Source organism: Schistocerca cancellata, chromosome 11 (assembly GCF_023864275.1).
Source record: "Schistocerca cancellata isolate TAMUIC-IGC-003103 chromosome 11, iqSchCanc2.1, whole genome shotgun sequence".
NCBI lineage: Eukaryota > Metazoa > Arthropoda > Insecta > Orthoptera > Acrididae > Schistocerca > Schistocerca cancellata.
Window position 1 is genome coordinate 88,683,331 of NC_064636.1, and position 17,090 is coordinate 88,700,420.

The following is a 17,090-nucleotide window of genomic DNA, read 5'->3' on the forward strand; positions in this document are numbered from 1 at the left end:
TTTCTGGAGACTACAAACCTACTCTGTAGGAATGAGCACGGGTCTCGAAAAAGACGGTCGTGTGAAACCCAGCTCGCGCTATTCGTCCACGAGACTCAGAGGGCCATAGACACGGGTTCACAGGTAGATGCCGTGTTTCTTGACTTCCGCAAGGCGTTCGATACAGTTCCCCACAGTCGTTTAATGAACAGAGTAAGAGCATATAGACTATCAGACCAATTGTGTGATTGGATTGAAGAGTTCCTAGATAACAGGACGCAGCATGTCATTCTCAATGGAGAGAAGTCTTCCGAAGTAAGAGTGATTTCAGGTGTGCCGCAGGGGAGTGTCATAGGACCGTTGCTATTCACAATATATATAAATGAGCTGGTGGATGACATCGGAAGTTCACTGAGGCTTTTTGCAGATGATGCTGTGGTGTATCGAGGGGTTGTAACAATGGAAAATTGTACTGAAATGCAGGAGGATCTGCAGCGAATTGACGCATGGTGCAGGGATTGGCAATTGAATCTCAACGTAGACAAGTGTAATGTGCTGCGAATACGTAGAAAGAAAGATCCCTTATCATTTAGCTACATTATAGCAGGTCAGCAACTGGAAGCAGTTAATTCCATAAATTATCTGGGAGTACGCATTAGGAGTGATTTAAAATGGAATGATCATATAAAGTTGATCGTCGGTAAAGCAGATGCCAGACTGAGATTCATTGGAAGAATCCTAAGGAAATGCAATCCGAAAACAAAGGAAGTAGGTGACAGTACGCGTGTTCGCCCACTGCTCGAATACTGCTCAGCAGTGTGGGATCCGTACCAGATGGGGTTGATAGAATACATAGAGAAGATCCAACGGAGAGCAGCGCGCTTCGCTACAGGATCATTTAGTAATCGCGAAAGCGTTACGGAGATGATAGATAGACTCCAGTGGAAGACTCTGCAAGAGAGGCGCTCAGTAGCTCGGTATGGGCTTTTGTTGAAGTTCCGAGAACATACCTTCACCGAAGAGTCAAGCAGTATATTGCTCCCTCCTACGTATATCTCGCGAAGAGACCGTGAGGATAAAATCAGAGAGATTAGAGCCCACACAGAGGCATACCCACTATTCTTCTTTCCACGAGCAATACAAGACTGGAATAGAAGGGAGAACCGATAGAGGTACTCAAGGTACCCTCCGCCACACACCGTCAGGTGGATTGCGGAGTATAGATGTAGATGTAGATGTACACGATTGCAGAACAATCACTGGAAGCAGTTACTTCCATAAAATATCTACGAGTATACATACAGAGCAATTTAAAGTGGAACGACCACATATAATGAATCATAGGAAAGGCAGATGCCAGACTGAGAGTAATTGGAAAAATCTACATCTACATACATACTCCGCAATCCACCGTACGGTGCGTGGCGGAGGGTACCTCTTACCTCAACTAGCATCTTCTCTCCCTGTTCCACTCCCAAACAGAACGAGGGAATAATGACTGCCTATATGCCTCTGTACGAGCCCTAATCTCTCTTTATCTTATCTTTGTGGTCTTTGGCGGCAGTAAAATTGTATTGCTGTCAGTCTCAAATGCTGCTTCTCTAAATTTCCTCAGTAGCGCTTCACGAAAAGAACACCTCCTTTCCTCTAGAGACTCCCACCCGAGTTCCTGAAGCATTTCCGTAACACTCGCGTGATGATCAAACCTCCAGTAACAAATCTAGCACCCGCCTCTGAATTGCTTCTATGTCCTCCCTCAATCCGACCTGATAGGGATCCCAAACGCTCGAGCAGTACTCCAGAATAGGTCGTATTAGTGTTTTATAAGCCGTCTCCTTTACAGATGAACCACATCTTCCCAAAATTCTACCAATGATCCGAAGACGACTATCCACCTTCCCCACAACTGCCATTACATGCTTGTACCACCTCATATCGCTCTGCAGTGTTACGCTCAAACATTTAATCGACTTGACTGTGTCAAGCGCTACACTACTAATGGAGTATTCAAACATTACGGGATTCTTTTTCCTATTCATCTGCATTAATTTACATTTATCTATATTTAGAGTTAGCTGCCATTCTTTACACCAATCACAAAACCTGTCCAAGTCATCTTGTATCCTCCTACAGTTACTCAACGACGACACCTTCCCGTACACCACAGCATCATCAGCAAACAGCCGCACATTGCTATCCACCCTATCCAAAAGATCATTTATGTAGACAGAAAACAACAGCGGACCTACCACACTTCCCTGGGGCACTCCAGATGATACCCTCACCTCCGATGAACACTCACCATCGAGAACAACGTATTGGGTTCTTTTACTTAAGAAGTCATCCTCAGGAAATGTAGTCAATGACAAAGGAAGTAGCTCAGAAAATTCTCGCTCGACCACTACTTGGATGTAGCTCGTTAGTATGGGATTCGCAGGGTCATACAGAAGATTCAAAGAAGAGCAGGGCATTTTGTTACCGATTCATCTACATCTACATTTATACTCCGCAAGCCACCCAACGGTGTGTGGCGGAGGGCACTTTACGTGCCACTGTCGTCATTCTGTTCGAGTCGCGTATGGTTCGCGGGAAGAACGACTGTCTGAAAGCCTCCGTGCGCGCACTAATCTCTCTAATTTTACATTCGTGATCTCCTCGGGAGGTATAAGTAGGGGGAAGCAATATATTCGATACCTCATCCAGAAACGCACCCTCTCGAAACCTGGCGAGCAAGCTACACCGCGATGCAGAGCGCCTCTCTTGCAGAGTCTGCCACTTGAGTTTGTTAAGCATCTCCGTAACGCTATCACGGTTACCAAATAACCCTGTGACGAAACGCGCCGCTCTTCTTTGGATCTTCTCTATCTCCTCCGTCAACCCGATCTGGTACGGATCCCACACTGATGAGCAATACTCAAATATAGGTCGAACGAGTGTTTTGTAAGCCACCTCCTTTGTTGATGGACTACATTTTCTAAGGACTCTCCCAATGAATCTCAACCTGGTACCCGCCTTACCAACAATTAATTTCATATGATCACTCCACTTCAAATAGCTCCGTACGCATACTCCCAGATATTTTACAGAAGTAACTGCTACCAGTGTTTGTTCCGCTATCATATAATCGTACAATAAAGGATCGTTCTTTCTATGTATTCGCAATACATTACATTTGTCTATGTTAAGGGTCAGTTGCCACTCCCTGCACCAAGTGCCTATCCGTTGCAGATCTTCCTGCATTTCGCTGCAATTTGCTAATGCTACAACTTCTCTGTATACTACAGCATCATCCGCGAAAAGCCGCATGCAACTTCCGACGCTATCTACTAGGTCATTTATATATATTGTGAAAAGCAATGGTCCCATAACACTCCCCTGTGGCACAGCAGAGGTTCATGTAGGAAGCACAAAAGCGTGGCAGATATGATCAACCAATTGCAGCGGTAGGTGCTGCAAGAGATCGTATGTTCCTACAAGAATCAACAAACATGTTGCTCCCTCCTACGTATTTTCTGCAAAAAGACCATAGAGAGTTTCGAGCCTGCATTGATGGTTACCAGCAATTGGTCTTCCAGCAAACTGACTAGAACAGGAAAGGGAGGGGGGGGGGGAGTGGCAGTGGTTCAGAAGAGCAAGGTGGCTTACTGAGTACAGATATAGATATAGATATAGATGTAGATGTAGATGTAGACGTAGTGTACTCACCTTGAGGACAGGCAGCGCCCTAGCAGTGCTGTGGGGGCGACGGGCAACCACGGTCACGTTCACATTCCGCAAGGCGCACGACCTGTGAACAGAGCGAGGAGAGCGCCGTGTAGTGCCACACAGTGTAATGTGCCACACCCAGACTGCCTTAGTTTACCATTCAGTATAGTATTCAATAATCGATACCAGACCACATCTATGTTTTGTTATTTGATGTTGTATGCATATGAAAAACGCCATTTCATGTATAAGCATCGTTATTTTGATATTATAGCACAACTGATGTCATTTGAAATTGTTTTAAAAACTACACAGTACTCATGCTGTTTTGTAGCATATTTCATAATGTGATGAGAAAGCAACCAATTAAATGTAAAATAGCGCTCAAAGTGTTTGTGATTAGCTTGAAATTAGATGTTGCTTGGAACTAATTGTTTGAAAAACAGATTTTGCAAAATTGTGTAGAAAACTAAATTTTCCAAACTTTTGGTTGCGTCGAATTTTTTGTCTGTAATAATGAGTTGATGGGTCCACCCAGGGGGGCGCAGAAAGCTATGCGCAGAAAGCAACGTGTTTTCTCAGTTGTGCGCATGACGTCACGGTGGAAGCAGCTGTGCCAAACAGTACACAGTTCGAATTGTGTGTGATTGTTTTTCTTGTCTTGTTTTGTGTTTGAAGGAGTATTTTGATTGAGTTCTTTCTTCTGAGGTACTCAGTCAACAGCGGAAACATTGGGAATTCGGGAGTGTTAACGGTTTTTGCTGTAATTGATATTTGATTCGGAAATGAAATAGCTAGCGATAGTGGACAGCGGAATCAACATTGTGTTCGCCAGCTCTATAGTTTATGGTTCGTCCTGTGAAATTCTTATTGGAGAATCTACAAGTGAGTGAGAAAATTAATTTTTACAATGCCAGGCTGTGCTGTAAAGGCCTGTTTTTCCTACAACTGGAGCACAAAGGGAACTGACGTAATGTATCACAGTTTCCCGCGTAATGAAACATTACAAAAACTATGGTTGTCGAAATGTTGTAGGAAAGACAGTGTAAATGTTGCGCATGCAAGAATATGTTCTCGCCATTTCGCAGAAACAGATTACTTAAGGGATTTTCAATCTGAATTGCTTAATTTCCCCCGAAAAAGAATGCTCAAGCCAGATGCAGTTCCTTCGTGCAATTTGCCGTGCAGTAGTGCGACTGTCAATGTGTCAGCCGCAACAGAAGACAGAACCAAACGGTATAAGAAACGAGAACTACATAAGATATCTCTGCAAACTCTGGAAAAGCTGTCACCAAATAAGAAACATCATAATAAGAGCACATGTACAGATGACAGTTTTTTTTTTCAGACACAGATAAAGTTACTTTGATGAATACTATAGCAGCTTTAGAAAGAAGGAATGCTGTTCTTACAAACAAGTGTGTGCAACTTCGAGCTCTTAAGTAAATTCATCTCAATGCGATTAAATGAATAGTTTCTGATTTATTTAAGCCGAGGTTTCGAATTTCAAGTGTGCGTCAGTGTGGTTGTGATCTGACATTTTACCGATGTGTGAGGCATAAGCTGCGAAAGAATATAACTCATCAGTTTTAACTGTAATATTTTAGCAGCAGAGAAGCAGTTTAGACATCTCATTTCTGGTATAAACAAAATCTTCCGCCAAAAACTTGACGTAAACGCGCATGCCGTGTCGTCTGCTTGTGAGCGCTTGCTTCCACGCTGACGTCACTAGGCCAGCCAATGGCAGAGCAGAGCACTTACTGCCCAACCTTATTATTTAGTAACCTTGGGTCCACCTTTTTGCAACTACAGAGTTACTAAGAATGAACTCGCAAATTGCGATATGGTTCCGCATGAGCTCAAATGAAACTTTGTGCCAGACCAGGACTCAAACCCAGATTTCCCAGTTGTCCGGGTCGGTCGCCTTAACCACTTCGGCTATCCGAGCATGCTTCCGGGAGTGGCCCAAATCTCTACTTACCCTGGGGTGTTAGCAGAAGTGGTTAAGGCGACCACCCACGACATGTGGGAAATCCAGGTTCAATTCCTGGTCTGGCACATATTTTCATTTGATCTGAAATATAATACAGTTGATGCGGAACCACAGTAACAGTTTACCAGTTCATTCTTAATTGTATACAGCTGTTGGTCGTCAATACAGTGTCTCACATGCTGCACTTTAGTGCACAATCATTGTTTTGCTGTAACACCCAAACATGTTTCACCACTGTTGTGAAATCCTCAGTGTCAATTTTCATTTTATTTTTCTGAAATACACAGTTAAAGATACTGTGTAGGATAGGAAACATGTTAAATCGGATTTTGTTGCTATTTAATACTTCTCCACACCAAAGGTTAACAAAAATTTTTGACTGATGTCTACAGGTCAGTCTTAATTACACAAACCAACAAAAACATGTTTGGCACACAGATATAAATCAGCAACAGCTCAGGAAAAGCCAAATACAGCAGTGGTACAGCCGGAAACGGGCATATACAAATAGTTTATTGGTTCTGTTACAAACAAAAATTAAATGCAGACGATATCTTTACATCCCTTATGTTTGCAGTTCACATGGTGTACTGATTTAGATCTGCACCTGACTTCAGTTGGCAGCCACAGGACACACACAATGTAAAATAAAGGGTAAAGTACATATGTAATGTAAATAGCAACAAAAATACGATGTAACCTATTTCCCAACCAGAACATAATTTGCATACAGGTATTTCAGAAAAATAAAAAAAAAACATACTGAGGATGCCACAACTGTGGTGAAACTTGGCTGCATACTAAAGCAAAACAACAATTGTGTACTTGGCAAAAGGGGGACCCAGCCTCAACTCATTATTATTTTTTGTGATCGTGGGAACTGAGCTCAAAATTCCACTATGATTTTTCCTGTACTTGTAACACACACTATTCTACTCAAAGTTCTGTAAATCCACCAGTTAATAATTGTACGTTTAATGTTGTGAATATTTCAGTCATATTCATGATTTGTATTTTCAGTTCTCCAGTAACAGTGAAGATAAAATGAATGAATATCTGTTCCTCCTGTCACGCTAACAACTGTTTTTTATATAAACCCAAACATGTTTTAGCGCCTTTGTGCCATCATCAATGGTACTCAATAATCAGTTCTGTAATATGTGAACATGTTTTAACCAAATGACAATCTATATAAACAGAATGTAAATGATTGTTTGTTGAAAATCATATATCTCCAAAAGCTCTTCACTGATTGCGTCGAGCATTTGACACAATGTTGCATTCAAATACGAGCAGCTTTTCATACATCCATTGGAGTACCATTATACACAAATAATAATTATAGCGAATTCCATACACAAAAGAAAGTGTTCTTTTGTTCAAAATCTTAAGCCTCCATATGTTGTTCTAAGATTGTTTCAAAATTTTGACACAAATATTGCATGCAAATATGCATGTGTTTTTATATATATTTTTACAATATGTATAATATAAAAAGAAATATATCATATATAGAGAGGAAACACTGTCACCAAAAATTTCAAAAAGTACATGACTGATTTGCTTCAGATTTTTACATGTTGTTGTAATAAATGTATGGATATGTACAGCTTTTGTGTTTCTAATATACTTAATCTGTTTATGTACACATAAACTATATATAACAGCGAAATATTGTTAGCGAACAGGGAAGTTGTATTTATGGCTAATCGATTTAGGATTAGAACACTACTAAAAAGTCTGAATTTGCAATAACAATAAACAAGGCTCAATTTCAGAGAGATGGGAGTAGGAGATGGACAGAGTGGTGGGAGGGAATGGACATAGAAAACAGATAGGACGAAATGGACAGAGAGATGAAGAAGTAGGAGGAGGTGGACAAAGAGATAGGAGAAGATAGACACACACAGGCATAAGAAGGATATTACGATGTAAATCCAATGCCTCAGATGTTATAAAAATATGCTTTCACTTTTCCTTGTCATTGAAACAGACTGAGCCACTCCAGTATGTGGCTGGGAACATCTAGTAACATTTAAAAACTGTTTTTAGCTGTAAATTGTTTAGAATAATTATTACTTGAAACATATTCACATTTTACGAGAAAGGAAAGAAGGAATATTAGTGTTTAACGTCCTGTCAGCAGAAACATCGTTAGAGATGGAGCAGAATATGAAATGATTGGGGAGGCAATCGTCGACTGCCATTTTTGAAAACAACCACCCTGGCATTTGCCTGGAGCAATTTGAGGAAATCAAGGAAAACATAAATTTGGATGGCTGGAACGACACCCCCGGGATAACAAGGCCGTCCAGCAGTGTTAGTGACGTCACACTAAGCGGCCCATAGCCGACGCAGCAGTCCACGGACACCTCCGTACAGACGCGCCTGATGCTAACGATCTTCTGTCCGTCACACAGAAAGGAGCGAACTATAATTCGAACCAAAGACCAAACCATATATATTCTTGTAAACAGCATAAAGGTTCATAACGAAATACCGATTACATCTACGGGCAGGAATAGGTTCTGGAACTCCTCTGAAAAGTGTTTATCTTCAGTACCAGAATGAACATCAAATTGTCAGGTTTTCTAAATAGAAAAGCACTTTGTTAGTAACAGACAGCAATAATGAGACTTGCAGTTGGTGATTTCTACGTGGAAAAGGAAATAAGCTGTAGAGAGATTGAAAATGGTAAGTAAAGAGAGCCGCAGCCTTTTGCTCACATTCTTACATGTAATGCACTTGATTGTTTTTCATTTCCTTACCTTTCATAACATTTTTAATATTGTTTCAAGAAGTGTATCTTCAATAGCAGAGTGAACTTCAAATTGTCAGGCTTTTCTTAAAGGAAAGAGCAGTCCCTTAGTATCACAATGCAAGACAGAATCTTGTGTTGAGTGATGCCTATGTTAAAAGGAGAATATTTGATATCTATCTTTTGTTTCCATTCTTTATTACTGGGGATACACTTGTAAAAATTCTTGAAAAGAGCTGTCACCATGAACATATGAGTAAATTCACAATAGTCATGTGTTTTATGAGATAAAGCGAACTCTTGTTACCTTATTGTAAACGAAAGTAGTGAGGGTTTTGCTACGTATGACAGTGTTTAAGATAATTTACTTTCAGTGTAATAGCTTGAAAATGTTAAGTCCTGTTGTCAGTTGGGATTTGTCACCACCTGTATGCGAGTTTTAAAGCTAAGTAGTGTTCTGACAATTATAAAATAGTGGCAAAGTTCCTCAATCGATTAAACTTATTCCTGCCCGTATATGTAATCAGTATTTCGTTATGAACCCTTATGCTGTTTACAAGAATATATATAATTTGGTCTTTGGTTCGAATTATAGTTCGCTCCTTTCTGTATGACGGACAGAAGGTCGCTAGCACCAGGCGCGTCTGTACGGAGGTGTCCGTGGACTGCTGCGTCGGCTATGGGCCGCTTACTGTGACGTCACTAACACTGCTGGACGGCCTTGTTATCCCGGGGGTGTCAGCTGGAAGGGGATTTGAAGCCTTGTCCTCCGAATGTTGTCCACTGTGCCATATTATTCGGTCATATTACAGAGAAGTGTACAAAGAGAACCCATTGACTATGGTACAGATGTGCTGAAAAATGTTTCGGTTTATATTAAAACATACAGTTTTTTGCATATGGACAGACTTGATGTACAGTAATTTCAATAATAGGTTGTAATGAAATTGTTATCTACGCAACAGCCGTCTCCCTTGCTGAGTCCATCATGTTTTTTTTTCCTGCTGTGAGAGATCTTATCTTTTCTAAAAGGCATTTTTTAAGGCATGCTGTATAATCTCTCTTGACCGGCTCACACCCTCGGTAACTGCCTGGTGTTTTCACATCTGTCAAAAAACCATTGTTCTGTTCCTGACCCTTACTTGCCTGACTCATGGCATTCAGCAGAAACATTTTTACTGTCTGCACACCATGCTCCCCTTCGCTGCTCTTGTTTGTTCTCATAGCCAGTTGTCTGTCCAGAGTTCACAGAAAAACACTGGAAGGACCCATCACCATACAGAGCTAGAGGAAAGATAGTTAGTTATAGTTGCAACCATTGGTAATAGATTTAATTGTATGCATACTTTCACACAGTGTTAAAAGTTTGAATGAATGAATCCTGATCTCAATAATGGTTTGTTATTAAAGATATGGAGCAATCTTGGAAAAACTATACCATAATAATGCCAACACATTTCACAGCATTCTATAGTGGGTACAGTAGAGGAACAGTTTGGAGAAGATTATTGCTTGCGTCTGCATGACAGTGCACACTGTCATAAAACATCATTTTTGAGGTACGCATCGATAGCCGAGTGGTCAGCGGATTGGAGATTTTTCGCCACTCGGGGACAGAGTGTTGTCTTCATCATCGTTTCCTCCGCCTCCACGGGCAAGTCGCCGAAGTGGCGTCACCTAAAAAGACTTGTACCAGGCGATGGGGTCTGCCCGACAGGTGGCCCTAGCCACACGAAATTTCATTTTTCATCTGTGGGGCAATGGTTTGTGGGCAATGAGATTACTGAAATGGACTGGCCTGACAGAGTCGTGACCTGAACCCAGTGGTACACATTTGGCACAAGTCACAGGGTTGGCCACACTCCAAGACCACCAGCGGCGGACGTTGTCCAACATAATGCCACCCCAAAACAGCAGGGAACCTCCACCTTGCTGCACTCGCTGGACTGTATCTAAGACATTCAGCCTGACCAGGTTGCCTCCAAACACGTCTCCGACGATTTTATAGTTAATGGCATATGCGACACTCATCGGTGAAGGGAATGTGATGCCAATTCTGAGCGATCCATTCGGCATGTTGTTGGGCCCATCTGTACCGTCCTGAATGGTGTCGTGGTTGCATAGATGGACTTCGCCATGGACGTTGGGAGTGAAGTTGTACATCATGCAGCCTGTTGTGCACTGTTTGAGTCTTAACACGACGTCGTGTGGCTGCACGAAACGCATTATTCAACATGGTGGCGTTGCTGTCAGGGTTCCTCTGAGCCATAATCCGTAGGTAGCGGTCATCCTCTGCAGTAGCAGCCCTTGGGTAGCCTGAGCGAGGCATGTCATCGACAGTTCCTGTCTCTGTGTATCTCCTCCATGTCCGGACAACATGGCTTTGGTTCACTCCGAGACGCCTGGACACTTCCCTTGTTGAGAGCCCTTCCTGGCACAAAGAAACAGTGCGGACGCGACCGAACCGCGGTATTGACAAAGGCATGGTTGAACTATAGACAACACGAGCCGTGTACCTCCTTCCTGGTGGAGTGACTGGAACTGATCGGCTGTGATGATGATGTTTGGTTTGTGGGGCGCTCAACAGCGTGGTTATCAGCGCCCGTACAAGTACCCAATTTTTGCTCAGTCCAATTGTGCCACTTTCCTGGATGATAATGAAATGATGAGGACAACACAAACACCCAGTCATCTCGAGGAAGGTGAAAATCCCTGACCCCGCCGGGAATCGAACCCGGGACCCCGTGCTCGGGAAGCGAGAACGCTACCGCGAGACCACGAGCGGCGGACTGGAACTGATCGGCTGTCGGACCCCCTCCGTCTAATAGGCGCTGCTCAGGCGTGATTGTTTACATCTTTGGGCGGATTTAGTGACATCTCTGAACAGTCAAAGGGACTGTGTCTGTGATACAATATCCACAGTGAACGTCTATCTTCAGGAGTTCTGGGACCTGGGGTGACGGAAAACATTTTTTGATGTGTGTGTTTTTACCAGACGGCTAACCTAATGCACAACCAACCAGTAGGCAGGCTGATAGGTTGTTAATGTTCATAATATCTAATAATAAATCAATACTAAAATATACAGCTCTAAAACCGGCAGTACATTTACAATGTGCAGCCGAAATTTTTATAGGCCAGTATGTCGAAAAATTTCCGTCGATAACTATGTGGAAACTAAACTGCGATGGAACACCCCATGAAGGCCCAATGGTACCGACCGACCGCCGTCTCATCCTCAGCCCACTGAGGTCACTAGATGCGGATATGGTGGGCATGTGGTCAGCAGAGCCGTATATGGGTTTACGAGACCGGAGCCGCTGCTTCTCAGTCGAGTAGCTCCTCAGTTTGCCTCACACGGGCTGAGTGCACCCCGCTTGCCAACAGCCCTCGGCAGACCGGATGGTCACCCAGCCAAGTGCCAGCCCAACTTCGGTGATCTGACGGGTAGCAGTGTTACCACTGCGGCTAGGCCGTTGGCACGATAACGATATATCGACACATTTTTCCGTTTGTCGAAGTCAGATTATGACACTTTTTAAATATCGATATCTCGAACTCCTGAAGCATTTAAAAATATCAATAGCCCTACCTGTGATGCCCATGCGTGTATGCCCGCCACATGATCCACACCGGTTCAGAGCGCAGTGCGGGCTATGCCAGTCTGGATGGAGCAGTGCAAAGGGGACGATGGTACTCGCAGTGGAGTTACTTACAAGGGAACCTCCCCATCGCACCCCCCTCAGATTTAGTTATACATTGGCACAGTGGATAGGCCTTGAAAAGCTGAACACAGATCAATCGAGAAAACAGGAAGAAGTTATGTGGAACTATGAAAAAAATAAGCTAAATATATGAACTTAGTAGTCCATGCGTAACATAGGCAACATCAAATATAATGTGAGCTCAGGACCGCCGTAGTCCCGTGGTTAACGTGAGCAGCTATGGAGCGAGAGATCCTTGGTTCACGTCTTCGCCGGTCGCGGTGGTCTAGCGGTTCTAGGCGCTCAGTCGGGAGCCGCGCGACTGCTACGGTCGCAGGTTCGACTCCTGCACCGAGCGAGGTGGCGCAGTGGTTAGCACACTGGACTCGCATTCGGGAGGATGACGGTTCAATTCCGTCTCCGGCCATCCTGATTTAGGTTTTCCGTGATTTCCCTAAATCGCTTCAGGCAAATGCCGGGATGGTTCCTTTCAAAGGGCACGGCCGATTTCCTTCCCCATCCTTCCCTCACCCGAGCTTGCGCTCCGTCTCTAATGACCTCGTTGTCGACGGGACGTTAAACACTAATCTCCTCCTCCTCCTCTCGAATCCTGCCTCGGGCATGGATGTGTGTGATGTCCTTAGGTTAGTTAGGTTTAAGTAGTTCTAAGTTCTAGGGGACTGATGACCATAGATGTTAAGTCCCATAGTGCTCAGAGCCATTTGAACCATTTTTCACGTCTTCCCTCGAGTGAAAAGTTTAATTTTTTTTAATTCAGACAATTATTATCTGTCCGTCCGTCCGATGCGAAGTAACTGCGCCGTAGTATGGGGACGCTACACTTAACAAACGTTAAAAACATATGTTTTGACAGAGCACAGGGAAAACTGTGAAACTGTTGCATTCATTTGTTGCAGTTTATGTGACAAACTCTTTTATGTTTTCATCACTTTTTTGGGAGTTATTACCACATCCACAATAAAACCTAAATCTGGCAAGGTAGAAGAATCTTTTTACCCATTCGCCAAGTGTACAATTTAGGTGGGTCGACAACATATTCCTGCCATGTGACGCACATCCCGTCACCAGTGTCGTATAGAATATATCAGCCGTGTTTTCCTGTGGAGGAATCGGTTGACCTATGACCTTGCGATCAAATGTTCTCGGTTCCCATTGAAGAGGCACGTCCTTTCGTCTACTAATCGCACGGTTTTGCGGTGCGGTCGCAAAACACACACACTAAACTTATTACAGTGAACAGAGACGTCAATCAACGAACGGACGCTTCATAACTTTGCGAAAATAAAGAAAGTAAAACATTCAGTCGCAGTAAGACTTGAACCATGGACCTCTCGCTCCGCAGCTACTCACGCTAACCACGGGACCACGGCGTTCCTGAGCTCACGTGTTGCTAAATGTTGCCTATCTTGCGCATGAACTACTCAGTTTGAATATTTTACTAATTTTTTTCATAGTTCCACACAACTTCTTCCTGTTTTCTCGATTGATCTGTGTTCAGTTTTTCAAGCCCTATCCACTGTGCCAACTTATAACTATATCTGACGGGGGTGCGATGGGGAGGTTCCCTTGTTAGTTACACACTTATTGTCATTTTGACTATACTTGGTAAAACTCAAATACAGACTTGAAAATGACAATAAGTGTGTAACTAAGTGGCAAAACTATCACCACAGCATAACTGTAATAATGTTGCTTCTTCTTCATGTAAGTACAGATATATTTTCGTCAAATGCTTCGTGACCACTTACAATTGATATATTTTCGTCAAATGCTTCGTGACCACTTACAATTGATATATTTTCGTCAAATGCTTCGTGACCACTTACAATTGTCCCACTTGTATCTGTGTAGTCACCAGCAATTTTTTTTTTTTTGTATTTATACAGTGATCTCCAAGAGTACAAACATGTACATGAATGTATAAACACCTGAGGATGGGCGCAAGCTCGAAACCGGTCGTGTGACAAATAAATAACCTTTTATTGTGACTGGTTGCGGATATTTTTCTACACCCTAAAAAGGAACAGTCACGGAGTTCGACAGCATCCACTATGGATAAAATTCATTTAAATTTAGGCGATCTAGCCTGAACTACGAAATAGCGCCTCTGGTAAGTATTTTATACACCATCTGTAACGTCACGACGTTCTTTGGACGTTGACGTGCTGTGTAGTGTGAATGGACAGAAATTCCTCTGACCATCGACGTTTGAAAGCGTAACGGTGACGTTCTGGCAAGTGTGAATCCACCTTAAGGTCTCTACACAGCGGACGTGCTCCTCACTGTGAACCGTGCCAGACATTTCCCAGGAATGAGCTGCTAGGCAGTATCACACAAGATCTTGAAGGTAAGTTTCCACAGGCCACAAAAACTGTATATTGCTGATGATGTAGCCCAGCATTGTTGGCCAGGTACATAGCTCGCCAGATGAATAAGAAACACACATTTGGCAACATTTTCGTCTACCGCTGCTCCGCTATGTTTACAGCAATACGTTTCTGTGCCAGGACTGTTTACATGAGCCACGCTATGAACTGGAAATCGACGAAAGCGAGATGTATAGTAGAAGTGGGTGCAGCTTTCATGCATTTGCTTTCCACACAAAAAAAATAAAGAAAAAAAAAGAAAAAAAACAGGAATAGGAGAAAATCAGTTTGGTGCATGCATTTTTTTTTATTTTTTTTTGTTTTTTTTTTTTGTAGGATATGATCTGCTTCTCAAAAATTAATTCGTGAACTGATACTACACTCATGCTCATAAATTAAGGATAATGCTGATACATGGATGAAACAACACTTTGGTGGGCGATTTGCGGGTTTAAATCAACTCGGGTGCATTTGACCTGCGGTCGTCGCACGGTGGCGCTGGCAGCAGTCCACATACGCGAAGGTGTGTGTGTTGGTGCATGTCAGAGTACGGTGCAGCGAGTAAGTGTGCAGACGTTTTCAGACGTGCTAATGGTGACTGTGTGTTGAAAATGGCTCAAAGAACACATATTGATGACGTTATGAGGGGCAGAATACTAGGGCGACTGGAGGCTGGTCAGACACAGCAGGTCGTAGCATGGGCGCTCCGTGTACCACAAAGTGTGATCTCAAGATTATGGCAACGATTTCAGCAGACAGGAAACGTGTCCAGGCGCTACAGTACGGGACGTCCACAGTGTACAACACCAGAAGAAGACCGATACCTCACCATCAGTGCCCGCAGACGGCCACGGAGTACTGCAGGTAGCCTCGCTCGGGACCATACCGCAGCCACTGGAACAGTTGTCTCCAGACACACAGTCTACAGACGACTGAACAGACACTTTTTATTCGCCCGGAGACCTGCAAGGTGCATTGCACTGACCCCTGGTCACAGGAGAGCCCGTAAAGCCTGGTGTCAAGAAATCAGTACATGGTCATTGGAACAGTGGTGTCAGGTTATGTTCATGGACGAGTCCAGGTGTAGTCTGAACAGTGACTCTCGCCGGGTTTTGATCTGGCGTCAGCCAGGAACCAGATACCAACCCCTTAATATCCTTGAAAGGAACCCGTGTGGATGTCGTGGTTTAACGGTGTGGGGTCGGAGTATGATTGGTGCACGTACACCCCAGTATGTCTTTGACAGATGAACTGTAACAGGTCAGGTGTATCGGGGCGCCATTTTGCACCAGTATGTCCGCCTTTTCAGGGGTGCAGTGGGTCCCACCTTCCTCCTCAAGGACGATAACGCATGAGCCCACTGAGCTGCCATCGTGGAGGAGTACCTTGAAACAGAAGATGTCAGGCGAATGGAGTGGCCTGCCTGTTCTCCAGACCTAAACCCCATCGAGCACGTCTGGGATGCTCTCGGTCGACGTGTCGCTGCACGTCTTCATGCCTCTATGACACTTCAGGAGCTCCGACAGGCACAGGTGCAAGAATGGGAGGCTATACCCCAGTAGCTGCACGACCACCTGATCCAGAGTATGCCAACCAGTTGTGCGGCCTGTGTACGTGTGCACGGTGATCATATCCCATATTGATGTCGGGGTACATGCGCAGGAAACAGTGGCGTTTTGTAGCACACGTGTTTCGGGACAGATTTCTCAAGTTGTCACCAATACCTTAAACTTTCAGATCTGTGTCGTGTGTGTTCCCTATGTGCCTATGGTATTAGCGCCAGTTTTGTGTAGTGCCACGTTGTGTGGCACCGCATTCTTCAATTATCCTTAATTTATGAGCGTGAGTGTAGATACATACCTTTTCCAGAACGTTCAAATATGGTTTGGAACATAAGTTTGAGAAGCAAGTCGTCTGACAACTGGAAAAGACCATTACCAATATACAAGACTAAACACTATTTGCGATCACATTGCAGTCCGCCCTTCAGTTTTTGGCTACTGTGATTCATACAGAAGTTCAATTGATATGCCTCTTTGTATTAGGTATTTACCATGCATTGGTGGAAGGACGCAACGAATTAATGAAGTCTGACATAACAGTCAACGTTTTATGGTAACATTTTATTGTGGTTCACCAGTGATAGAACTATGAATTTGATAAATACGATATACCTACAATCAAAATTATGGGACGCGAAAAGTTATCTATACAAAGGTCACAACACAAAAAACAGACAACTGGAAAGTTGCTACCAATGTGTAGGGAAACACACATGATGAAGTTTCAAACAAAAGGTCAAGTTTGAAGAACCCATATAGCACATAGTTATGGCTCACTAAGGCATTAGCCAGAAAGTCCATTTCCAGATATCAGTCTTTGTATATACTTTGTGTGTGTTTCATAGCTCTGTTCGTAGATGAACATATCACATTTATGCAGTTCACGATTGTCTCATTCGCCCATTTCAACATTCCGGTAACCAAGAGACAAATCGAGTACCTCTATGTAAGCCCGCCCCGGGTAACCGCACGGTCTAACGTGCTGCTTCCCGAGCGGAAAGG

At 43.5% G+C, this 17,090-nt stretch overlaps 1 protein-coding gene across 4 annotated transcripts in view; it reads right to left on the minus strand.

The window, feature by feature from the left end:
• LOC126108795 (brain acid soluble protein 1-like) overlaps positions 1-17,090 on the minus strand; it is a 367,990-nt gene that overhangs the window by 244,589 nt on the left and 106,311 nt on the right. For all 4 annotated transcript variants that reach the window (XM_049914156.1, XM_049914154.1, XM_049914155.1 and 1 more), the window contains exon 2: positions 3,685-3,766. In XM_049914156.1, coding sequence (XP_049770113.1) covers positions 3,685-3,766 — 82 coding nt within the window. The remainder of the gene's footprint in view (positions 1-3,684; positions 3,767-17,090) is intronic.